At 43.9% G+C, this 25,903-nt stretch overlaps 2 protein-coding genes across 9 annotated transcripts; one reads left to right on the forward strand and one right to left on the reverse strand.

Moving 5' to 3' along the window:
* Positions 1-1,952: 1,952 nt before the first annotated feature.
* Positions 1,953-11,025, reverse strand: kmt5a (lysine methyltransferase 5A). Of its 2 annotated transcripts, none has more exons than XM_020707454.2 (7): positions 10,738-11,025; positions 9,172-9,322; positions 8,617-8,899; positions 7,408-7,495; positions 6,508-6,567; positions 5,198-5,388; positions 1,953-4,464 (listed from the first exon to the last, which is right to left on the reverse strand). In XM_020707454.2, the coding sequence occupies exons 1-7, from the start codon at positions 10,744-10,746 to the stop codon at positions 4,254-4,256; spliced, it is 993 nt and encodes a 330-aa protein (XP_020563113.1). In that variant the 5' UTR covers positions 10,747-11,025; the 3' UTR covers positions 1,953-4,253. The 2 variants fall into 2 exon arrangements, with proteins under 2 accessions (XP_020563113.1, XP_004074531.1); XM_004074483.4 differs by having other exon boundaries at positions 7,408-7,498; positions 10,738-11,024.
* Positions 11,026-11,986: 961 nt separating this feature from the next.
* sbno1 (strawberry notch homolog 1) lies at positions 11,987-25,076 on the forward strand. 7 transcript variants are annotated; one of them, XM_020707448.1, is made up of 33 exons: positions 11,987-12,397; positions 14,418-14,537; positions 14,608-14,706; positions 14,780-15,004; positions 15,077-15,218; positions 15,581-15,681; positions 15,759-15,855; positions 15,986-16,146; positions 16,645-16,778; positions 16,859-16,949; positions 17,028-17,189; positions 17,261-17,396; positions 17,465-17,570; positions 17,647-17,800; positions 17,884-18,066; positions 18,256-18,353; positions 18,428-18,579; positions 18,642-18,836; positions 18,908-19,081; positions 19,157-19,326; positions 19,399-19,530; positions 20,131-20,266; positions 20,338-20,450; positions 20,526-20,597; positions 20,665-20,764; positions 20,833-20,907; positions 20,991-21,137; positions 21,218-21,312; positions 21,383-21,469; positions 22,318-22,455; positions 22,612-22,688; positions 22,771-22,964; positions 23,671-25,076. In XM_020707448.1, the coding sequence occupies exons 1-33, from the start codon at positions 12,389-12,391 to the stop codon at positions 23,811-23,813; spliced, it is 4,218 nt and encodes a 1,405-aa protein (XP_020563107.1). In that variant the 5' UTR covers positions 11,987-12,388; the 3' UTR covers positions 23,814-25,076. The 7 variants fall into 7 exon arrangements, with proteins under 7 accessions (XP_020563107.1, XP_020563110.1, XP_020563111.1 ...); XM_020707451.2 differs by having other exon boundaries at positions 11,988-12,404; XM_020707452.2 differs by having other exon boundaries at positions 11,988-12,330.
* The last annotated feature ends 827 nt before the right edge of the window (positions 25,077-25,903 follow it).

Here is a 25,903-nt window from a genome sequence, read left to right on the forward strand (position 1 = left end):
TATATATATATATATATATATATATATATATATATATATATATATATATATATATATATCCATTTCCTTTCCCGCTGCAGGTTAGGTCGGTGCGGGGTTAGCAGTGACAACATAACAAATAGTCAGGTTTTTATTTAAAAAAAACATCTAAACCGGAAAGATACAAGAATAAAGGACTAAAAACTGGTTGAATGTTTGTTTCTCTTCTAAGTGACCATGGTATAAGGGGGTTAATGGTGGTATGCGTTCATTTTTTATAGTGCACATTTTGTCGGCCATTAGCCGTTACACAGATGACATAAAATTTGCATAAACTGCGTAATTCTCAACCGTTTCAAATTTCGAACAGCTCAAGACCGAATTCACGTGAAGATCCGTCGGACGAAACCCTCGATGGATGTCTGCCCACATCGCCCAACGCAAAAAACACTTATGAATGACGTATTTCGTATTGGATCACGAAAAAACAAAATTTCATACATGGAAACTAGGCATAATGTACATGGTGACTGTTTGACGCGGCCTTTACTGAAGGAACCCACTGAGAACAGAAGGAACCTTAAAGAAAACTGAAGAAAAAATTTGGAAACTGGAAAATCGGAATTCTGACTAAAACAGAAATGAGGGGAGAATGTCCACAAACATCAACAAAAAAAACTAAGATAAGGATCCAGTTTGATTTTTAGGATGACAAGGAGTAACGGAGTTCTAATGTTAACTGGAGTGTTGATTTTCTCCAATTTCTTATTGTATTTTATGACTAATTTATTCATCAAATTGTAATGCAGACTGATAATTCTGTTTTTTTAAACCACATTCTGAGCAGCTTTTGTTTATCTTCTGCAGCAGATTCCTCATATTATGAAATATTAAGAAAGGAACCCTTCGTTCTTTTCATTTTTTGTTTTGTTTTTTAACCAAAAATCTGTTTCGTTTTACGTTTTTAAGCAGAAATCTTTCGAAACCTTTGACCTTTGGAGGGAAAACGCTGAACTTTTGCTTCATCTAAGGCTTCACATGTAAAAATGACTCCCGCTGCAATTAAAGATTTCAGTGCTGATCCAGAATTTTTCTGTGATGTCAAATATTTTCATGAGTAGTTGCAGTTTGTGTACTCTCAGTACTCTCAGTACTTAAAGAACTCTACATTAAGTATCCTACTGGAAGTATTCTGTTAAAGATACTCTGCTGAAAATATGTGGATTATTAAATATTTGGCTGACAGTATCCTGCTGAAAATTTCTTTCCTATGCTGAATGTAGTCCACTCGTAGTACTCTGCTAAAAGTATCATGCTAATACTATTCTTCTGATACTCACACATTCACACAGAGATTTTCTGATTCTTTATGAAGAATTTTAAACTTCACTTTAATAGTTTCAACTCTTCTGGTGTCAAACGTTTTTCCTTTCTTCGTTTCATTTTCTAGCACTTGTGTTATCCTATCCTAGGCACGTTAACGTTGGGAGTTGGGTCATCTAGACCCACTAGACAGTGCTCTGAACCTTTTTTCTTCAATGATTTGTGATCTTCACTGGTGTCCATGGATTACATGAAATCTTTCCACCTTTATCAACCTTTGTCATGGTAGGGAGAACAGGTCAATGTAAGGGTGGGGTCATCTGGACCCCATAGGATAGCACAAGGGTTAGTCTATCCAGGATCAACAGGACGATGTATTTAAAAAAAAAATGCTAATCCTTTATCCTTTTAAGCACAAGGCTCTGCCCATCCAGTATCTTTTTAGTCTTAAATATCCCCCACAAAGTAGAGTAACCTCTACGCGTTTGCACTTCACTCTTTGTTTTATGAGAATAAAGAAAATAGCAGAGGGTTAAATGTTTAATTGAAGACACAAAAATACAAAAGTGGCAGTGCGTAATCCTTTAATGCAAACTGTACCGTTACTGAATAATACTACTGCAAAAGTAAAAACAAACCAGGTTCTCAGCTTTGTTGTTTGCATAATCCATTTTTATTTTTCAATGCTTGAAACCAAGTATTAAAATGTTCGTGATGCTTTTACAGTCACTATTGATAATTTCTTAAAATGACCAACAGGCCAATTTCATCCTCTGATGTTTATTGCATTAGTTTCACTTAAAAAATAACAACAAACCAAATGTAACAGTTCACTAAAGTTCAGGTTAAGACATTTTAGGCGAGTAACAATGCTACCAAGAGAGGGCAACTTATTTCCTTGCATACATTGAAGTGGGCGTTTGAAAGAAGATGATTTTCCTGTTGAAATTTTCTATCAAAGCTGCAAAAAAAAAAAAAATCCAAAAAAAAGACAGCTCAAATAAAATATTTTATATTTCTAATGTAATTTTTTTTATTCTTTTGATCCAAATGATTGTATGGAAATGTCGATTCTGCCTTTTAATGGTTAAAATGAGTTACAGCTAAAAGGGTTTAGCTTGACGTGCAGAATAGAGGCACGGGGTTAGCCATGTACCGACCAAACCTTCAAATACATACAGGCAACAACTTTTAGTTATTAAAACTGTCATGAAGTTGTGACGAATACCTTATTATATTTGTTTTATTCAGAAAGAGGTCAATTATAAATCTTATAATAAATTACACTGATAAGGAAGATAGCTAAGCTAATCTCTCTTAGCTGAGCTAACATTTGTTAGCTTAGCTAACGAAAATTAGCTGATCTGAGTTAATACATTTTAACCCTTCTTTTTATATTTAAAATTACTTTAAATCGGTATCATCAATATTTATCATCAGTATAACTTTTGTTTTCATACAAAAAGGAAGTAGAAATAGACATTTCCCAAAACTGTTCTGTTTGTAGCCTCAAGTAAACTTATTTCCCGTCAATGTAGTTATTTTTTTAAATTGCTGAATAAAATTGCTGATTTATTTTTTTGTTTGACCTGGTGACAAACAAATTCCTATAAATATTCTACAAAGTTTCCCTGGTTTTATAGTTTTTATTTGCCTCTAAATGCAAATACATTTTTGTAAGATCAGCATTGATTTGTGTTTTCTTTGGCATTTTGTTTACAGCGGAGTTAAACAGGCATTTCTATTAGTATTTCAGATAAGATAAACCTGTTACGGTAGTTAAGTTATCACACGCTGCTTTTTAGACTTAGCACTTCAAATAAATGTAACGCATTGGGGCCAAATGCAACATGTTGTTAAACAGGTATTTATACATATTTTTAACATGCAGAATTTCAACCATGTAAAGACTTCTGACTGATTATTATTCATAAAACTGGATAACAAAAAAACTGAAATGTTTGTTGTAAAAACACATACAGGAGAAATAAATTAATTTGTTCTTTACAGTCCAATTGTATTTGGGGGATTTGAAGTTTAAAATTTATTTTATTGGAGTTTTCGCTCACTACCTGTTCTATCTCAACAAAGGCTTAACCATATTAGTTAAATGGTTAAATGGTTTGGTCGGCAGAACATCTCGCATAATCTGGTTTCGGACATAAATTTAACCCAAAAATAAATAAAGATTTTGGTTAAAAATAAACATCAGAAATAACATATTCAGAGCATTAAACACAGCTTATCTTTGAAAGAATAGCTTTAAGCTCTGCTGAGATCATGGAGATGTGGAAACTGAAAACACAGTTTTTGAGTAAAAAAAGCTGGAAATTCTGCAAAGTTCAGCAAAATCTATTGGAGAATTCAAATGTATGCTTTATTAAAAAATATATCCTAAAACAAAAAATATATATTCAGACAATTCATTTCTTTTTGCATCTTCAACACAAGTTTTCTGCACGTCAACAATTCATCCAGTGAGAAAACATTTGATTTTTTTTTTTTTGTAGTTGTGGTGACCTTCAAAAACTGAACTTTGTGGCAGATTTCCCTAAAAAGCCTTTGCCATTTGCATCTCGCCGTTCTTGCAGAGTCAGAAAGAGCTCTGGGGCCGAAGATTAAAGTATTGCTACGTATCTAACCGCTCGTTTAAAAAAATCTATATAAAAATGCGGAGCTCCAACCCCCACCTGTATGCTGTGGAGGCGTTGTTCTGTAGCGGTACAAAATGTACAAAATAAAGCAGCTGCAAAACAAACAACAACGTCCCAGAAACGTATAAATAAAAGTCTCTCAACGGCGCAGACGCGCAGCGTTCGAAATGTGACCGGTACCTCATGAAATCGACCCGCCGAGGGTCCGAAAAAAAGGAACACGTTCAGTTTCTAAGGCATTTTTTTTGTACACTAGCTAGTAAGAAACACAGGTGTGAGCGGACTCTTCCCTGGGCGTCAGTATTTGAGCCACGGGTGGGCGGCGATGGACGCTTTGCTGCGGTCGCCGTAATCGTACAGCAGCTCCTCCCCCTTGTCGATGTCCCGCGAGGCCACGAGAATGAGGTGCGGGGTGCCGTTGATGTCGTGGAGTTTGGTTTGGCAGTTCCCGTTTTTGCTGTGGTTGATCAGGCGACCCATCCGGCCCGTCTCTCTGGTGGCGTCCACGCTGCAAGGAAACACATTGAAATACAGTTTGTTTTCATTCAGGACAATAAAAGCATAAAAGTACAAATCTGCTCAGAATTCTGTTTTCAAGTTCTTTAAAGACCCACTTGGATGAAAAATAGTGTTTCTAATATGTTCTTGTGGGATTTTTCTGATGATGGAGGACGCATCTTAAGAAACCTCAGCGCAAAATTGCATTTCTGAGTATTTCTTTATTCAAATCACTGGGAATCAGCAGCAGATGAAAAAACGCTGTCTCAAAGCAACCATATTTGTGACGTAGAAAATATGCTGGGCGGGGCCTCAAGCTCCATTCCAACGCATCGTCTGGTTCAAAACGGTACGGCTGGATAGCTCCGGTATCGCTAATGTTATGCTGGGGGTGTGAGGGGCTGTAAGCTTAGCGGGAGAGCGTGTAAACTGAGAGCTCGAGGTTATGGTTATGGGGGGTGGGGTTGCTCTGTGCCAACACCCACAACTTCGGGTGAATTTCCGATGAACTCTTGCCGCTCTGCAGAAACGATGTCTCAAAAAACGACACAGATGTTTGGATTTTGGCTAAAAACGGCATCATCGTCGTATTGAAAAGACCAGTGGGAGCGCTTTGGAAACAGGTCAGAGGATGAGCGGAGTGGGACGGTATGCTCTCTGAGGCCAAACATCATTTAAAGAGGCTCCTCCTACCGCCGCGGTTCAGACCTGTGAAGGTTTTTCAGCGGGAACCTTTGCCGTACCAGTATGTTTTGCAGAGGTACTGGAAGTAGTACATGTAGCAGCCGGTGGCGGGGTTTTCGGCGTATTCGGCCTCCCTCTTCTTTGCATCGGTGATATGCAGCAGGTCACCGTGGTACTCCACCACGTAGTCGCCTTTCTGGAAGCACTGCGTGGCGAACACGGCCCTCCCCTTTCCTTCCATGTACTGCACCTGCACAGAAACACTCACCTGAGTCGCTGGACTCCGTGTGATGTCACAGGATCTGAAACGCTGTAACCTAACTGGACTACTGTCATTTTAAAGGCTTTCAAAATAGAACTTCCCCTTCTGTCTTTAGCAGGGCTTTTAATGTGAAGGACGTGGTTAGATGTGGTCAATAGTGGTGAAATGATGAAAAAGTTACAAAAAAGAAAAAAAGGACTAACCAAAAATCTCTTATGGGGCTCCAAAAAAACACTAACAAAACCAAAATACAGATGTTTGGGATATCCAATGGGAGTTTTGACATTATTATGGGATGGCCACAGGACCTACGGCTTGTTATTTTGAAGCAATATGTGAGATTTCATGATTTTTTTTACATTTTCTTACAATACGGGCAATGAAAACTCACACATGCCACCAGCTAGAATCTGTAGTCAAAGAGGTCAAAGTTGACCTTTGACCTCAGAGATGCCATCTTGAATTTTCTACAAAAATCCTCTTTCATAACTTTTACCGATTTGAACTCCTCCTAGAGATGTTGATTTTTTTGCATTATTGGGAAGCGACTTGGACAAAAAAAAATCGTGGTTTTAAAGTCTGTAGAATTCAAACGCCGTTGGCCTGGCGAGCTTGCAGAAGTGGGGTTCCCCTTTTGCTCACACACTTTTTTTTACCAAGATATTGTGGAAATTTAATACATGAATCCGTTGCTAAAGCCGGACGAAACAACAGAACATAATATATACATATATTAGGAATGTGGGCGTGATTAACAAAAAACCTCCATTGCTAGGGAAATTCAAAAATGTACGTTAGCCAATTCTTCTAAAAATTACATTGATAGATTCTGCACCCCCAGACGAACACAAATTTAAATGGTTACTATGGAGATAAAATCAAAAGAAAAGCTGCCATTTTGAAAAAACGTTTTTTTTCATGAATTAGTCATGTAGCTCTGACCAGGGTGGCAGAGAGGCAGAAGGTGAGAGGCACGTAATAAAAGTAAGACTAAAAGTAGTCTTTTCTATTTGCATCAGTAGAAAGTGTAAAAAATCGTTGTTAATATGAGAGTTTCTATTTAAAAAAAAAACACATTTGATCATAGAATAATCTCTGAATCTTTACCTCCATTCCTTCCTCAATTCCTTTAATGATGAGTTCATCAATGAGCTTCTTCCGTTCACACTGCAGAGAAAAGCCAGTTGTCATCTCACAAATTCCTTCATTTAAACACATTTGGACATCTACTTCCAGAATGAAGCTCATTTAAAAACAAAACAGCTGCATTTCACCATGTTACCACTAGGTGGCTTAAAACACAACTAACAATTTTTAAAAATATTCATCTCCGTGGTAAGATTTTATACAAATGGAAAATAAGGTTTGTTTTACTTTCCATAACATTTTTCAAAGTTTATGGTTAACTTTTTTAACAGACATTTAGAAATTAAAACACAATTTGGTTTTGTAGCCTTGTAGAGTTGAATTAAATGAGAAACATACTGCAAAAAACAACAATTGTTATTAAAACATATTTTCTGGAAAAAAAAATTCCTAAAAAAGACTTTAGCTAAAGATTGACTTTACTTTAAAGTTAAACAAAATATAAATAAATAAAAAAAACGTATAAACCTTTTGTCCTTTACCTTAAATATTAACCCTTTGATGCCCAGTGATGCAACTAATAATTAAATTACTTTGGCTCCAAAATTACAAAAAGAAAAAAAAATAATTGTAGTTAATTAGTTGAAAATGTATATATTTATACGTGAAAATAATCCACATTTTTTCTTAATTTAAGTAAAATTAAACAAGACCAACTAAAAACAAACTTGTCTGTTAAAAGCTCAGTCAAACTGGTTTTCTCTCTTCGTTTACTGTTACTTTTTGTTGGTTTTAAAGAATATAGTTTTTAATGATTTTAAAAACAGAAATATTTATCTTTAAAAATGGGGATTTACAAGTAAACGACAAAAATAAAATACAACCTGTAGTTGAAGGCCTCCTAAAGGCCAAACGTCTCACCTTTAGCTCCGTTTTGCTTTTCCTCGAGCTCCGTCTGATTGGATAATAGTCGGTCACCTTTCGGTTTTGGGAGTTTTTTCCTTCCATCCTGCTGTTAAAAACAGAAGAAAAAAAACATCAAAATGGCGCCGGCAACAATCTTTTACATCAATGCAAAGTATGACGGGCATTATTTCACCTTCTTCCTCTTAAAAACAAACCTAACATTTAAAAAAAATGCTGGAACCAGGAAGTAGGTGGGTGGGGCCACAGAGAAAAGGCGGAGCTTTTTAATTACCCATGATTAAATTAGCTTTAGCTTTGATCAAAGGGTTAAGCAGAAACAAAAACCTCCACAATCTCAGCATCCATTCAGAGTGAAAACATTTAGCAAACAATCAATTCAGAACAAAAGGAAGAACTCCTGAAAGTGACGGGATCAACGTTTGATTTGAGGTTCGGGCAGAAATCTCCATCAGAACCGGCAGAATCCTGCTTTCAGCTGCTTAGAGACCAAACATTTCAGCCTCACTAATGAGGATGAAGCAAAAGCAGCACAAACGGGAGGAAAAGTGATCCGTCAGTGGGGATGGGATAAAGAAAAGGGATCAGTTCTGACCTGAAGCGCTCAACTCATCATGATTTTCACAAGTCAATGATCAAATCTGGAAAAATTCAACCAAAGTGAAGATTTATTTTCTGCGCAGAAGTCATTCTACCGACGGGTTTGCTTTGAATTAAAGGTAACTTGACAAAAAATTATACAAGAATACGATTATCTGTTTTTTTAGAGCGAATCACAATTAGATTTTTTATTTTAGAATATTTATAAATTACAAATATATTGATTAACGTTTTTATAACTTTGTCATTTTTTTTAGTTTTTCTGAAAATTTGTAAGACGCCACTTTTGTTTTAACCCAAGAGCAATTTACTTCTAGGCTTTTTATGTAAATATGACTTCTTGTTCATTTTGAGTATTGGCAATTAGCAATGGCTAAAAAAAAAGAATAATAAATACAATGAAATAAATAAATAAAACATACATTTTTCTTAAATCTAATCCAAAAAATGTCATTTTTTCTTTAATAATTTTTCTATTTTTTGGCCACTGTTAAGTGCTGCTACTCTACATGAACAAACTAAAGAAGAAAAAAAAAGTCAAATTCACTTTAGGACCAATAAAAGATCAATAAAAGATGAATAAAAGAAGGAGTCGGAGGCGCCTACGTTCGCCGCGAGCATTTCCTCGCCTTGCCGACGCCCCCTCTCCTGTGCTGGGCTCGGAGCGCCTCGCCGTTGTTGCTGTGGAGCGGAGCCGGAGACAAGCTTTTGGAGAGGAGTCGGGGGGCCTCGGGGGGAGGCCAGAGGGACGCCTGAGTGCGGTGGAGCTGCGGGGGAGGCGGCTGCTCATCTTGCCAGCATGGGGAGCACTGGCTGTAGCTGCTGTGGGTGTCGGGAAGCTCCGCCTTCGAGTGTTGTGGCGTGGCGCCGTTGGCGTCCGCTGTTCTGCCTATGAGGAGGGGGGTCAAACATGTCAGGTTGTTTCCAAATTCCCTAACTATTTGGTTTTTATTTTAAAAAAGATCTACTTCAATGCATTTATCATAAATCATCCATCATCAGAACAGAGAGGATTCATCAATAATCTTCATAAAATGTTCGTATTTATTGATTTTTGACTCCTGCAAATGGGTGGCGTCATATTTGTGGTTCAAATCGCACCACATTGTCTTTTCAGGAGGTTTCAGAGAAATGGCGTGAGGCTAAAGCGGCGACCCCTACCCTCAGCCGGCCTGGGGGCGTCGCTCTGCTGGGAGCAGATGGGGGAGCGCCGGCCCTCCTGCGTCAGCCGGATGCCAGCAGGTTTGTCGTTCTGAACCGCTGACGCCGACTTGGAGCATCTTAGGAAGGAGGTGGTGGTGCAGACGACTTCCTGTGGAAGCAGAGAGGAAGTTGTTGTTGTTTTTCCCATCAAAATAAAAGAAAATCAGATCCTTTATGGAGGAACTGTTTAAGAAAAACCCTCTTGGGTGGAAACCATTGAAGGAGCAGCGACTTTATGAGAACTGGACGTCACCTACAGGAAAGGGTGGACTATTTTCCACACTTTAAGGTGCCTAAATCCTTAAAATCATTGAAAAACAGCACTGCATTTTATAATCCGGAGCACCTTATATATTCACTTTTACCTTTCTATATTATTGTAACCACTGATGGTGATGAAGGAATCTTATTTTATTTTAACCAGATAATCTTCATTAATTTGGGATTTAACAAAAAAATCTAATCTGGAACAGAATATCTGCAGAGTGGAGCCAGAGAAGCTCAAATGACCGAATTGATCCGTCACAGCGTGCCGATTCAGCCTTTTCTGGTCGTGAAACGCGGCAATTTATTGCTTTTAATTGCAGCCGTTTCAGCTTTGTGCGCGTAAATAATATTAAAACACATTTCAATCAGTTGGTTGACGCAAACTTTATCATCTGGGATCTAAAATGTGGATTAAATAGTTGAAATTTCAAAATAAAAGTATTTTCTGGCTGATTCCTGAGTCGGTGTACTCCTACTTTTGGCAGCAACATCTAAAAAATATGATTTAAAAAGAAGGCAATTCTAAACCCGCTTGTCAATTTTGATTGATCTATAGCTCGGTATTCATGTTTTTCAAAATAATTATATGTATTTTCATGGTTTAATAGTTTTTAAAGATCTCGTTACTATACATTTTGATGCACTGATTTTCAGTTGAATCCGGTTATGAAAAGTTTGAACCTGGCAGTGAAATAAGGAATAAATGACTGAAATGTATGAAAAGTAATAATAACACATTCATTATAAAATTGTTAAAGATATCTGCATTATTATTGTTATTGGTTATTTACTATAAGGTGGAGTCTGGGCGACGGGGCCACGCCCACTTGTCCGCTCCGGTCATCAGTCCCTTTAATCCCGAGCGCGAGCGCAGTCAGTCAGGCCTTCACGCGCCCCTCATGTCAAACACAGCGTGAAGAGAGCCTCGCGGACGCAGTAAAACTACACGCCCGCCCTAAAGAACCGAAATACCCGGTTCTGGACTCTGGTTAGGGCCAAACGCAGCAGTTTAGTCCGCTCGGAGACACATGTAGCGGTCATTGCTAGCGTTAGCACTCAAAACAAAAAAAGCTAGCTTCGGTAGAAACGGTTCAGTCCAAACTAAAACAGGAGAATTGCTGATATTTGTCATTATTTAACCCATATGTGTTTAATAAAACATTAACCCGACTCCCACCGTGAATTGTGTGTGTCTTACCCCCTTCAGCTCGCTTTGATACGCCTCCGTTTAGTGATGCGCTGAAAAAGCAAACTTACCCCGTTCATGTCCGACTTGTTTTCGTGGCTCGCCTCGAGTCGTTCGGAGGAAAAAAACAAATAAATAAACACATAAATAACAACAACGGCCTGTGAGACTTCAGCTTCGGCCAGTTCCTAAACCCAGTGGCCTCCCGACAAGACGCCAACCTCGGGCGCGGAGTGGCCGCTGTGCTGGAACACAAACAGCTCAGCCGATGCAGCCTCCACGGCCCCACTCCGCCATTCGCCTCCCCGGGCGTTAATGAATGAGAAGAGGTGGCGCAGCGGCGCCCCCTGCGGGACCATAGCGGAACTCCCCCTTCAAAGGTTTGTTTACGCCGACAACAAAAGTTTTTGAATGTGGTTCAAAAAGGTTTGTTTGTTAACGTTTCTTTTGATTAAATTGTTGATTTTAAAATTTTAACCTGTAAATATTGTTTTACATTAGAATCAAGCCTTACTACGGTTGCTTAAACTAAAATCCTTCTCTATAATTAAAGTAAACCTGTCACCAAACAAAAAAGCTTAAAAATCAACATTTGGTTTAAATTTGGGAAAAATAATGATAGATAAGAAATAATGAGTCCATTTAACACCAACCGTGCTCCTTCAGAAAAAAAAACTGTTGTTTGGTTTTTATTGTTTTAATGATTTTTTAAGTATTTATTGGCAAGTACAGAAAACATGTTATTGTCATCATATTACCTTTACAATGTAGTTTTTATTGAAAAACTACACAGGAATTATTTAAATTTACAAACACTCACAGAAACATGCACATAAACATGTGTATATTATGTTCACAACACAAGTAAATCTACTTTTTTTATGTATATTTACCTATTTAACAAAATCTATAGGGTTATTCAGATAAACGTGTGCATTTATTTAAAATTGGTGAAATAGAAAACAATTAGATGTGGGGAAAAAATGATTTTTTATATTACATTTAACTTGAAATTATTATGTTATTAAATAAATTAATTTATTTTCATCATGCAAATGTCAAACGTGAAAATAAAACAAACATTCTAGACAGCAGAGCTTAAGAAACAATGGCAACAATTATTAGTGATAAAATTAATGTTCATAATCAATAATTAGGACATAATTTTTTTTATTAAAAGAATGGAAAAACTATGGTATATAAATATTTGATATTGTAGCGTAAATACAGGGAGGTAAAAGGAATAGGACCACGAAAAAAAGAAAAGAAAAATGTTTATACGTCACTTCCTCTCAGGAGCTGGTCAGGGTCACGTGACGTGGTATTAGCTCGCTGACTCTGCTATGTTTCTCGTTTCAGGAAATGTTTTAGAAATGCTCAGATTCTCGCATTTATCGGTTTTTCGTCGTCGACGAACGCGCCGCCGGTCTTCGAAAGCGAAAATCCAGCGACGCCGCTCGAGAAGCTCGACTGCGAAGTCGGCCTCGTTTGGCCTGCACGTCACGTGACCCGCACGCGGCGGAGCGTTTGATAAAAAGATGGCGTGAGCCGAGAGGACGACGAACCCCCCGCACTATACCGAGCGCGAGCCGCACACTGCGAGCCGCCGCGGCCCTTCAACCGCCAGGTGAGCCGCATTTAGCCGAGGATCCGACTGCTGGGAGGTAATCTCTGGACTTTTGTGTCCTAAAACTCCACTCGATTCCCGAAGGCATCTTTTTAATGGAAGTGGTGAGCTGTAAGTTTCTGTTTTGAGGTTGTTGTCCTAGTTGCTAAAACTAGTACTAGCTCCACGTACGGCGGCGGACGCCGATTAAAAAATGCTAAAAGCGAACACTTTGCTAGCCCTCAAACCTCCGCCTACACCGCCGCGTTCCCGCGGATTTGGTGTTTTCGGAGACGTTTTAAGCGAAAGGGCGAATTTCTCTGCGAACTCTGCGCCGCTGCTGAATGTTTTTGCTAACGTCATTTATCAGAAACACGTTATCAGGTTCGGCTTAACGAGCTGAACTCGCTGTGATGTCACCTCACTGTCCTTCCGCGGGGAAACGGCCGACATGCTAAAAACTGGTTCTGGTTGTTGCATTAATGCAGATTTATGACTTGTATTGGGTTTTTTGGGGGCTGGGGGGGTGGGGTATAAGGGTTAGCATATGGAAGCTGTCATAACATGATTAGCCATATTAGCTATGGAGAATCCAACACGAGGGGCATGGGAACGATGATCGGGTCACCTTTTTGCAGCTTTGTTGGTTCTGTCAATGACGCCAATCCCAATGCTAAACTCTGTGCAGGGCCATTATTCTGCTCCGACCAGGCCAGTCAGTTTAGTTAGTATGACAGCCTCGGACTTTAACGGACGTTTTGGTGAAAAACGTGTCTGGTACCGGACTGGTGCCGCGGGTCCAGCTGAAGGAAAACCGGAAGTTGAGTCCCCCTCCTAACACGTGTTTTGTTTGGGTCACTTTGAACGCAGCAGACCGCTGTGGTTGAACGGTTAGCCCGACTCCAGACGCTGCTGCCGGCTTAACGTTTGCTTGAAGGACTTAAACTTTTTTCAAGCGTTTTTCTTTACGGTTTTTTAAATAAACCACGTGCATTACAAGTTTACTGTTCATATTTGGGGACATGTAAATACTGACGTTGATGGTAAGAAACTGTATTTTTATATTTAAAGTTAAAACAAAGTTTTTTTTTATGCTTTTGGTGGATTTTTGTTAAAAATCCTTAAAGTGAATGGATAAAAGGAATGTTCCTCTTTTATAGAAAAAGGAATTAAATAGAAAACTGACTTAAATTAGAAAGGTCCTATTTAAAAAAAACATCAGTTAAGCTTCATACTTTACTTAACTGTCGGAGATGCCTAAACCTTTAATACTTTTTATATTTAATGTTGCTTTTTTATTGGCTGTGGCTGTAACTTTGCTAGTTTTTGATTTTTCTTGGCGTTTTATTTATTTTTGGGTAGATTTTAAGTGTTTGCTCTGATTACTAAGTTTCCATTATTTTTTGTTGTGTGTATGAAAATGATTATTCTAATTTTTAGATAAAATAAAATAAAAAAAATGAAACTCTCTTTGAAAAACAGCGAAAAGTTTAAACATTTTCTGGTTTGATGTTTTTTTTTAATTAGATTTTATTTTACATTCTATAAAATCATTTCAAAAAGCTTTTTATTGGAGATGTTTTTGAATTTCACCAACAAATATGTTTAAGTTGTTTTCATCTAGTTATAGAGGTTTTTTAATTGGTTATTTTAATAAATTGGATATTTTAAGGTAATTTTGTGAACTATTTATTGGGCCACTTGGACCGGAGGAAGAGTTCCGGTTAAGGATAATGCATGCGGGCCCAACATCATTGTGCATTTTCATCCATATGTTTCTTTCTTGGACACAAGGTGGTGTGTTTGGTGTATTAATTTTATAATTCTTTTTCTTAATATTTTGATGAGACTGTACTAGAACTCTTCGAAGTTTATCGTTTTTCTGGAAGATGCTCCGTTCTGACATCCATTCAGCTCTTCATCCTCCTCCTCCTCCTCAGAACTGTGACGGTTATTAAAATCAGGCCGACTTTAGCAGGACAGGAGTCCTGCATCAGAGCGAGTGGGAAGCAGGAAAACACTTTTAGGGTTCTTCAGCTTCACATTTGTATGTGTAATGGTTGGATGGAGGGACCGGTTGAGCGTGTGAAGCTCCCCGTTCAGAGTAGAGGACTGGGAAGGTTGAAAAAGTGTCCTCACTTGCAGATGGATCCTGGACAGGATTTACTTCTTGCTGCTCTGAGTGAGAGTGGGATCTGCCCAAATGATCTCGGCTTGTTAGACGTGGATCCTCAGGATGGGACGCAGCCTTCCACCGCCCAGCAAGTAAGCTCCCTCTGACCGTCCTTTTCTGCTTTGTGTCGGAGTCGGGGGTCTGATTTGTGCTCTGCTGCAGTCGATCTCTATCAGTGCGCTGGATGTCGGTGCTGGAGGAGAGTCGGGGGAGGCCGCTCGCCACGAGCCTCCCGCCACCCTCCCCATCGTTACAGTCAGGGTGAGAGCTCAGATCGTTAGGACAGGACGCTGTGATTTTAGCAATGAAACATAATCTATGTTGAATTCCTCAGAAACCTCAGCCATCAACCACCACGTTTGTCTTAAACCAGCTGAACCAGCTGCCGTCGTTGGGAAGCGCCACGACCAAACCGTCTGTGGTCAACCCCATCAAACACACCATAACTGTCACTAAGGTGGTCCATGTGGCCAATTCAGTGCTGCGAGGTTCTCCCACCCTCTCGTCCTCCAGCGTTCCTCCATCCGTGTCCGCCGTAGTGCCTTCTAGCAAAGACCAGGTTTGTTTGAGGGGTTTGATGCTCTGTGTCTCCGTAAAGACGAACCAGTCACCTCCCGCCCGTTTCCTCCAGATTCAGCTAAAAGACCTCCTCCGAACGGGAAACGTGAAGACCACGGTCCTGAAAGGCAACAGCCTGATGGAGCTCATGAAGCTCAAACCTCCACCCGACATCGCTCCACCTGTGGCGACAGCAGCAGCAGTCGCCAGTCCAGGTATCTGTTACTGCCGGATCCTTCGTCTCTGCTTCAGAGAATCACCTTTTCACAAGCCGGCGTCTCCTGCTGGACAGGAACTTTCATCATTTCTGTTTGTTGTACAACAATATATGAAATATTAAGTATTACTTTAAATGGATACCAGATATTTTTGCCCAAAATTGTGCAGCACGTAGTTTTCCTTTGTGATCTTTTCTTTAGCCTCTGTGCCTTTCATTTATTCACGTTTAAGGATTATTGAATATTTAGTGTCTGTGTGAAAATCTTTATTCTCTAAATGTATCCTCACAAATGATTAGAAATGATCAATCTTCAGGGTTTGGTCTTAAACCGCCTGCGATCTTCTGTTGGTGTTTCAGGGGAAACGAACAACGGAATCAAGAAAGAGGTTTTGGTCAAAGATGCTCCCAGGATCTGGATCAAAGATGAAGCTAAACTTCCCAACTTCATCCACTCTGTGGTAAGTTTCCGTCTCTAACGACCCGCTGACGGCGTGGGCGCTGCGTTTGACGCCGGCCGTTTGGGTCTCTGCTGCAGAAAGCTCCTGGGATGAGAGAAGAGGAAGAACCCGAGGAGGAAGAGGAAGATGAACTCGGCCATGCAGAGACGTATGCAGAGTACATGCCCATGAAATGTAAGCGTTGGAGCTCACATCAGACATGTGCCGCTGTAGAACTTTAGTTGTTGAGTGTTTGTGGTCCCACAATGCACCAGAGACTCCTAACTGATTAGCTTTGTGGTGAAACGCTGGCGTCTGTTTGCAGTGAAGATCGGCCTGCGGCACCCGGATCCGGTGGTGGAGACCAGCTCTCTGTCCAGCGTGAACCCGCCGGACGTTTGGTACAGGCTGTCCATCCCGGAGGAGGTCATCGATCGGGGCTGGTTGTCGGCGCTGCAGCTGGAGGCCATCACGTATGCAGCTCAGGTGAGCAGAGGGCCCTTTTTCCCATCATGCTCTCTGTCAGACCTCAGGGACTCTAAAAGTCCGATCTTTAACCGATTTCCTGAATGAATCGGGTCTTTGAAACAATCCTTTTCTGATCGAGATGCGATTGTTTTGTATTTTCTCCCCCCTGAAATGATGGGATTCATGGATGAATTCTGATTTTCCCTTTTCCATATTTAAGCACTCAAGCTAGCTAAGTTAACAAAAACAAACATTTGGAAAACTGCTATTTATTTTAACAGAAAAAAGAGCTTTTGACTTCAAAATAAAAGAAAGCTGAATAGAGAAAATCTAGAGTGCAAATAAGTAGTTTAAAGCAGCTGCAGATGTTTTACAGAGGATGAAAGGAAACTGGAATTTCAATCAGGCTGGGCCGTGAAAATAGTTTCTGACATTAAGGGGCTCGGCGGCCATGAAATGGGTGGAAGTCGACGGATTTAGGTTTTAGTTGACATTTGAAATTCTTGTGTTTTACAGCAACATGAAACATTCCTTCCCAGCGGCGACCGGGCCGCCTATCTGATTGGAGACGGCGCCGGCGTGGGGAAAGGCAGGACGATTGCCGGGATCATTTATGAGAACTACCTTCTGGGCAGGAAGAGATCTCTGTGGTAAAGGAACCTTCCGGCTCTGGGTCTTCCTGTAAAACGTTGTTCGTCTTCTCATCTGTCGGTCGCCTTCTCCCGCTCAGGTTCAGCGTCTCAAACGATTTAAAGTACGACGCTGAACGAGACCTGAGGGACATCGGGGCCAAAAACATCCAGGTCCACTCTCTGAACAAGGTCAGACCTTCGGCGGTGAATCAGCCAAACTTCCCTTTCTTAGTTTTATTTGCTCAAAGCTTTTCCACGCCGTTTCAGTTCAAATACGGCAAAATCTCCTCCAAACACAACGGGAGTGTAAAGAAGGGCGTGATCTTCGCCACGTACTCGTCTCTGATTGGAGAGAGCCAGTCGGGCGGGAAGTACAAGACGCGCTTCCAGCAGCTCCTCCACTGGTGCGGGGAGGACTTCGACGGAGTCGTATCCTTTCACCCGCTTGTTCGTTCGCCCTGACGCAGTCAGCCGTACGTTCCCTGACCCGCCGCCCGCAGATCGTGTACGACGAGTGTCACAAAGCCAAAAACGTCTGCCCCATCGGGTCCTCCAAGCCGACCAAAACCGGCCTGGCGGTTCTGGAGCTGCAGAACAAGCTCCCCAAAGCTCGGGTCGTGTACGCCAGTGCAACGGGTCAGTGGGGTTTGTCCCAGACGCTTCCCTCTCCAAACGGGTTTGTAAAAACTCCTTCTTCCGTTCAGGCGCCTCCGAGCCGCGGAACATGGCGTACATGAACCGGCTGGGCATATGGGGCCACAAGACGCCCTTCAGGGAGTTCAGCAACTTCATCCAGGCCGTGGAGCGCAGGTGAGCTCCTGTTTTCATCCCTCTGTGCTCCCAGACGCCTCCCCTCCTGGTTTTAAACCCCCCCCTTCCACTACAGAGGCGTCGGCGCCATGGAGATCGTAGCGATGGACATGAAGCTCAGAGGAATGTACATCGCCAGGCAGCTGAGTTTCACCGGCGTGACCTTCAAGATCGAGGAGGTTCCTCTGAGTCAGCGCTACATCGACATGTACAACAAGTCCGTGCGGCTGGTGAGAGCAGACCCCCCCCCGCCCCCCCCTCCGTTTGAAAGCTTCCTGTCCGGAAACGACTCACAGCCGTGTCTTTGGTGCAGTGGGTGCACGCGCGGGAGAGGTTCCAGCAGGCCGCCAGCCTCATGGATGCGGAGCAGCGGATGAAGAAGTCCATGTGGGGGCAGTTCTGGTCCGCCCACCAGAGGTTCTTCAAATACCTCTGCATCGCATCCAAAGTCCGCCGCGTCGTCCAGCTCACCCGGGAGGAGGTCCACAACGGAAAGGTGAGCCCAGACCGCCGCCTTTAGCTCTTCGAGTCTCCACTGTGATGAGAAGTTAAAGCAAATCGCTTAAATACCATCAAGGTTTGAAATCTTTGCGAAGATCAAATGGATTAATTTGAGACTTCTGCTATAAAAGTGTCGGAGTGAAAAGTTTGATTCCTTGAGGCTGACGCTCTGTTTGCCGTGCAGTGTGTGGTGATCGGCCTCCAGTCCACCGGAGAGGCCAGAACGCTGGAGGCGTTGGAGGAGGGGGGAGGAGAGCTCAACGACTTTGTGTCGACGGCGAAGTACGGATCTGTCCGAGTCCAGCTGTGGCGCAGCGGAAACACCGTGGTGGTAACTGTCAGGTGTCTCCCCGCAGGGGCGTATTGCAGTCCCTTGTCGAGAAGCACTTTCCCGCTCCGGACAGACAGAAGCTCTACAGCCTGCTGGGAATCGACCTCTCAGCGAAGAAGACGCCCTCCCCCAGCGACGCCACGGTGGAGCCGGAAAAGAAGGGACAGAAGAGAAAAGGTGGGTGAAGTCCGGACTCAACTCTGTTCTCGGTTCTGTCGGTTAACGCTGTTGTTCCTCAGGTTCAGAGGTGAAAAAGCAGCAGCAGAAGAAGAAGCCCCGCCTCCACGGCGGCCTGTCCGGTACCAGCTCAGAGGAGAGCGAGTCGGAAGAGTCCGGCAAAGACAGCGACGACAGCTTCAAGTCTGTCAGCTCTGCCGACGAAGACGACGACTTCAACCCGTTCAGAGACGAGTCTGACGACGAGGAGGAGGACGGTGAGCTCTGCCAGAGGAAGAGCGGGAGGGGAAGGTTTCCTGAGAAACTCATGGCGTCTTCCTCCCCGCAGACCCCTGGCTCATCCGGAAGGAGCCCAAGAAAGGGAAAAAGAAGAAGGAAAAGAAGAAGAGGAGGAAGAGCATCGACCCAGACTCCATTCAAAGTGCCTTGTTGGCCTCCGGCCTGGGCTCCACCAGACCCGCTTTCACGGCACCCGTCAACCCCCCCAGCGCGCCCGCCACAGGTGAGCGAGCCTGCACACGACTGGGCGGTCGAGGCTCCCGCGTCGGAATTAACGGCCGCCCTGTTTCCCGCTCAGTCAAAGCGGAGAGTCCGGACAGCTGTCTGACGAGTCAGGACGCGGTGGAGCACGCCCAGAAGATGAAGAGGGAGCTCCTGGAGGAGCTGGAGGAGGTGGCCGAGGAGCTGCCCCCCAACACTCTGGACGAGCTCATCGACGAGCTGGGGGGCCCGGAAAATGTGGCAGAGGTAAAACAATTTTTCTGGCCATCGGTCTCCGGGGGTTTTGTTGCAAAGCTCAAACCGCTTCCTTGGCTGCAGATGACCGGCAGGAAGGGACGCGTGGTCAGCAACGGCGACGGCAGCATCACCTACGAGTCCCGCTCCGAGCTGGACGTCCCGGTGGAGATCCTCAACCTCACCGAGAAGCAAAGGTTCATGGATGGAGAGAAGGTGAACGCACACTGGCGCACACACAGGAAAACGGCGTTCCCTCCTTTATTGCTGCAGTTTTAGCTCAAATTTAAAGAAAAATTTTGTTTTTTCTTTTTTTTAAAAGGAGCTCCTTAGAAATTCATTTTTGGGTTGTGGGTGGGACTGTTGGCGTGGAAGTTAGCCTTGGATCATTTCCCAGCAGGCCTTTGTTTACACTCGTTAGCAACAAGCAGTCACAAGCCCAAGCTAACATTAGGGTTGCAAATAAAAAAAAAAAGGGAAGTATGTCTGAGCTACCTAGCCGTCATAGGTCCGAGCTTTTTCCTCTGCTCCTGATCCAACGGGACTAGAATAAAGAAATAATCAGAAACAGTTTTAATCTGAAATTCTTATGAACATGACCGCCGTCATTGGAAAAATGTTTTAAATGTTTTGAATCTTTTTCGGCAAACAAAGAGTTTATTTATGCAAACTTTTCCCAGAAAATCAATCCCAGTGCTCAACCTTACAGATCAAAACTACAACCTTACAGGATGAAACAATATGACTTTTTCAAAACCAGGTTTAGCGGAAGTCCACGCTTTTCCTCCTTGTGATGTTCGCCATCCTCTCCCTCAGAACATAGCCATCATCTCAGAAGCCGCCAGCTCGGGAATCTCCCTGCAGGCCGATCGGCGCGTGAAGAACCAGCGGCGGAGAGTCCACATGACGCTGGAGCTGCCGTGGAGCGCCGACAGAGCCATCCAGCAGTTCGGTGCGTGTCGGAAACGGCCTCTCAAACGTGACGGCGGGCTCTTTGCAAACAGTTTTGCTCTGGTTCTGCAGGAAGAACCCACCGGTCCAACCAGGTCACGGCTCCAGAGTACGTCTTCCTCATCTCAGAGCTGGCGGGAGAGCAGAGGTTTGCGTCCATCGTCGCCAAAAGACTGGAGAGCCTGGTGGGTGGCACCGATTCTGGCGAGCGCTCTTTTAAAAACGTGGTGGCCCTTTACTGACGCTGTTCTGTGCATCAGGGGGCGCTTACGCACGGAGACCGGCGAGCAACGGAAACGCGAGATCTCAGCCGCTTCAACTTTGACAACAAGGTACGAACGCCGGCATTTGTTTGAGCGCCGCCGCTTTCTCTGTGACTGACTCCGCCTCCTCCTGCAGTATGGCAGAAACGCTCTGGAAATCGTGATGAAGTCCATCGTGAAGCTGGACGCCGCCTTGGTGCCGCCGCCCGCCGACTTCAAAGGGGATTTCTTCAAAGGTGGGGCTGTTCTTGTTTTTTCTGCGTCCCGTTTGCTGCTCCGTGTCTGAACCTGATGTGTGGCGCAGAAATCCAGAGCGGTCTGATCGGCGTGGGGCTCATCAGCGTGGAGGACAGGTCCGGCGCGCTCTCCCTCGACAAAGGTGACCCCGCGGGGAATGACGTCACATCCTGTCTGTCTGGTTGGACGGGAGCCTCGTGGGTTAATCACACGTTGTGTTTGCAGACTACAACAACATCGGGAAGTTCCTGAACCGCATCCTGGGCATGGAGGTCCACCAGCAGAACGCTCTGTTCCAGTACTTCTCCGACACGCTGGCGGCCGTCATCCAGGAGGCCAAGAAGAACGGTCGATACGACATGGGCATTCTGGGTAAGAAAGCTGGCGTCGCCTTAGAATCGTCAGCTCTTTTGCTCCGCCCACTCACTATCACCTCTGGTGTCCGGTATCAGACCTCGGCTCTGGCGACGAGAAGGTGAAGAAGATCGACTGCAGGAAGTTCCTGACCCCAGGTTACACCGCGTCGGGACACGTGGAGCTGCACACGGTGGGTGAACGCCGCCCCACGCTCCCGCCGCCGCAAACCCAGAATAACCACCCATAACTGTGTGTCACAGGTCAGCGTGGAGCGAGGAATGTCCTGGGAGGAAGCCACACACGCGTGGGCGGAGCAGAACGGCTCGGACGACGGCTTCTACGTGCAGGTAACCCCCCCCCCCACACACACACACCTTTCAGGAGGCGGAGCATTTGCAACATTCGCCAGTTTGGGTTTGTGAACCGGATTACCAATCTTTGAGTCTGTAGGCGGTGATGACGCTCAAACATGGCCACTCCCACAGCCTGCAGTGATGCGGCCGCATCACTGCAGGCTGTGGGAGTGGCCATGTTTGAGCTGCAGCTTTTGTCTGACTCACCTGTAGAGTCCGGTTCTACAGAGTCCCTTTTCAGAATCTGAACCTGAACCTGTGGCTCTTTAATTCACCAAAAAGATCCGGACTTTGGCTAAAGTTCCCAATATAGCGACTACATGGTTACAGGGTTCATTTTGCACATCTGCTTTATCGTTTTCCGTAGAAACGTTGCCCTTTCTCACCTTAAACGTCTCCAGACTTTAGAGTCGTAATGATTTCCGTCTGAGCGTTTGAGGAGACCGGATGATCTTTTACCGAACTCATGTCAGTCACGTGATCAGAAAACCGGTTCCTGGTGGTTTGGGTGTCTGATCTGAGCGCCTCACACATCCTGGATGTTGAAGAGCATTAAAACGAGCTTTTTTAAAGTCCTTTCAGTGAAACGGCTTCTGGTGTTTTCAGTCAACTGGCGCCTATTTATGTTTTTCACCACAAAAGAGGCGTCAGCAGTTAACCTCCGTGTTTCCGTCTGAGGAAAATGAAATAAAAATCAGCTTCAAATGAACTATTTTTCCTCTTCTTCTAGATGTTCTTTTTGCTAAAAGTCCTCCGGGTTCATTTTTTTTTTAAGCGTTTAAAGCATCTGTTTACATCCGATGAACTCGTCTGTGGAACTGAACGCTCCTCCTCTCCCTCAGATGAGGAACAACAAGAAGACGGCGATCCTGGTGAAGGAGGTGAACCCTAAGAAGAGGCTGTTCCTGGTGTACCGGCCCAACACGGGCCGGCAGCTCAAGCTGGAGACCTACGTGGACATCAAGAAGAAGTTCAAAAAGGTGTGGAGGATGAGATCTTCAGCTTCTTTAGGACTTTCCTGCTTTCGTCTGTTCTGGTTCTCGGCAGAACTTCTGCAGCTGATTTTTCCTCCGGCTTCAGGTTTAGCCTCTGCGTTCACAGCAGCAGCGTTTCAGTGTCTTCTGTTTCCCCACCAGGTTCTGTCGGAAGACGCCAAGCAGCACTGGACCGATCAGTACACGCTGTCGGCGAAAATCTGCTCCCACGCCTACTGGTGGGTCCCCCTTAAATGATTCTGCCGGAGAAAACGGGTCACTTCAGGCGGCGCTGACGGTTCTGTTTCGCCCCTGCTGCAGGCGCGGCAACTGCAAGAAGGCGTCGGTGGGTCTGCAGTGCGAGGTGGGCCTCCGGTGCCGGTCCTACTACGTCCTGTGCGGCTCCGTGCTCAGCGTGTGGAACGAGCTGGAGGAGGTGCTCACGCCGGTGGGAGGGACCAACGTGAAGGTGCAGATCGTGCGCCTCAGAACAGACGACGGCCAGAGGATTGTGGGTAAGTTAAAGGCGCGATGGACCCCTGAAGGTTCTTCAAGCATTCGCTGGTGTGACCTGCAGCCCCCCCTGGGGTCCCGTGGGACCCCCCCTCAGCTGGCTGCAGCTCCTGGTTTCTGTGCCTTTCAGAGGAAATTCTTCTGTTTTGATCCCACTTTAAAGAAATGTGCGTCTTGTAGAGGAACCCGAAGGTGTTAGTTTGTCTGTTAAACCTCCACCGCATGGTGCAGCAGGTTAAAAGCATTACCCATGATGCTTTGCACTGAACAGCTACATCTTTTGACTGAATCGGCTGTTAAATCAGGAAACATGTGGAGCCTGGAGGACAAACTGCATCAGCAGGAAGAACAATTAATTTAATCTTTAGTTTTTATTACTCTTTAAATTGCATCTTTTTTTTTCAGAATGTTTTTTGAAAATCGTACATTTTTAAGGCCCTTTGCAGCAGTTTGGCGTTTGACTCCAGGAATCCGGCAGAACCTGTAGGTGTGTGCTTTTATTTTGAAAATTGCTGATTTTCTTTGAATTGGTGGTTTGAGCTCCTCCCTCTCCCTGAAAGGCTTCCTCACCGCCCCGTCGGTGCAGGAGAGTCTTCACCGGGTCTGCGGGGGGCGTCGCACCTCCACCGTGTCTGCTGATGCCAAAAACCCAAAAGTAGACACCTGAGGCGCCCGGCGAACCTCTGATGGCGTCTTCTTCTCTCGCAGGTCTGATCATTCCAGCGAACTGCGTCTCGCCGCTCATCAACAAGCTGTCCACGTCGGACCAGAGCCAGCAGCTGGCGGTGCAGGAGCAGCAGAAGAGGCAGCAGCTTCACCCGCAGAGTCTCAGCCACGCCCTCAACACGTAGTCCGCCACTTTCGCCCACAGCTCCGCCCCTCCGGCGCGGCAAAGTCTCTGCAGGCCTCGGCTCTGCTGCCTCTCACAACCCCCTCCCTCCCCCCGCCGTCCTGGAGGGTCAGGGGCACCGTGCAGAGAGTTCTGTTCCTGACCTCCAGATGCCCCCGTTCTCCTGTTGGAGGTTCCGACGGCGTTCTGACATTCAGAGCGCCACGGATTTGTGGTTCCAGTTTCTGTTCAGTCCAGACCGGGGCGGGGACTAATCCAGAACTACTGCGAGTAAACGCTCCGTTACAATCCATGGCGAGATGTGAACCCGCCTACCTGACAGGAAGTTACTTCTCCCCGCTGCAGTAAAGGTCCCTGGAACTGACCTGCTTCTCCATAAACGCCCAAACATAACCGCCATCTGGTTCCTCCCGCAGAACGTCTCCGTTTTCAGTCCGGGCTTTAGTTTGTGTTTGGGGAGGACAGCGGCGGTCCGTGGAACGTGCCTTGGTCTCCGTCTGTTCAGGGTTTTCGTAGTTCTGTCAGGATCCCTGAGGCGGCGCCGCGGCAGACATTTAAGGGCATTTTGTGTTAAAGCCGTCATTCAATGAAGACTTAAAGATGGAAGCGTGTTCTAGTGACGGAGATTCTCTCCAAAAATGTATATTTGACTTTGTTTCTGTATATTTTTGGTCCGTTTCTGTTCCTTCTCGAGAGTTTCCTCCGCTTTCAGGACGCCGCACTCCGTGACCCTTCACCCCCCCACCCCCAGGCTTTTATTTTGTCATCGTTTGGCCGATCCGAGGTTCCGAGCAATCGCCTAGAGGTGTGCAGAACTCGGGTCGTTGCTTTAGTTTGGACCTGCTCGGGGTTCCGTCAGTACAAAGACCCAGAATCCCTCCCTGTGGCGTGCATGTTCAGCTGGCGTCCTCACACGGCTTCAGCGCTAACGTGTGGCGCCCATCGTGTCATCAGATTTGCACTGGAATGGCGAGCCTGAAGGGGGTGTGTGTGTGTGTGTGGGGGGGTCTATTCGGCGCCTTATTAAAATGCAACCTCAACCTGTGGATGAGCAACCTCTGCTTTACTGACGTCTGGATTATTTGTACATTTTGAAGTCGTCTGTTGGAACTTGAATGTGCACCTTGGTGGACAGCGGCACGGATGGCGGAGCGTTGAGGGTCTCGCTGTGTTCAACGGGAACAGCGCCGCTGCTCGCCATGCACTACTGACGGGACGTGTATATGAACGAGTGCAATGCTCAATAAAGCTCCATTTACGTCTAGCTTTGGTGCTTCAGTGAAGCTGCTGTTTGTCAAGAAAAAGTCGATGTTTAGACGACTTCAGTTAAATTTCTGTGAGCAAAACTGGAAGAAATCTAAAAGAAAAATGTTTGATTTTTTTTTTGATTTTCTGTCACTGTTTTTATTTTAGCAATGAGATTTTGTAAAAACTCATTATTTTGTGCTCTAATTTAATTGATTTATCTAAAATTATTACATAAAATACACTAAAAGGCTGGGAAGTAAAAGTAGATTTAAACAATGTGATGTTGGATATAAAGCGGTATTTAAATTTGAAATTATTTTTGACATCTGACACAAACTTTCAGTAAATTTAAGGCTTATTTTTATCCTAAATGAAGATATTTGACCTAAATTAGGTTAAACTTAAGTTACAGAATAAACTTAAGACAAACACAATGTTAATCACTAAAAATAAAATATTTTTTAAAGATTTCTTTAAAAATAAAATATTTTTTAAAGATTTCTTTTTTATTTGAGCAATGAATAAGAATTAACCTGAGGAAATGTACTTATTTTAAAGTATTTTTGTTTACTTTTACATTGTAAAAAAAAAAAAAATTGACCAAAATTTGGTTACTAAAATATGTAAAAGAAAAAAATAAAATGCAAAATATCAAAAACTCTAATTTTATATAGGTTTTAATGTAATTTTTAAATAAATTAGAAATTAAATATTTTTCCAAGCTTTTATTCATTTGTGCAATAAATTTAAATATTTCAAGTAAACTTTCAAAACATTTTAAAATCTTACTTTTATTCACTTTAACATCATACGAAACATAAAATTTGTCTTAAATAGTGATAT

Source organism: Oryzias latipes, chromosome 12 (genome assembly GCF_002234675.1).
Source record: "Oryzias latipes chromosome 12, ASM223467v1".
Classification (NCBI taxonomy): domain Eukaryota; kingdom Metazoa; phylum Chordata; class Actinopteri; order Beloniformes; family Adrianichthyidae; genus Oryzias; species Oryzias latipes.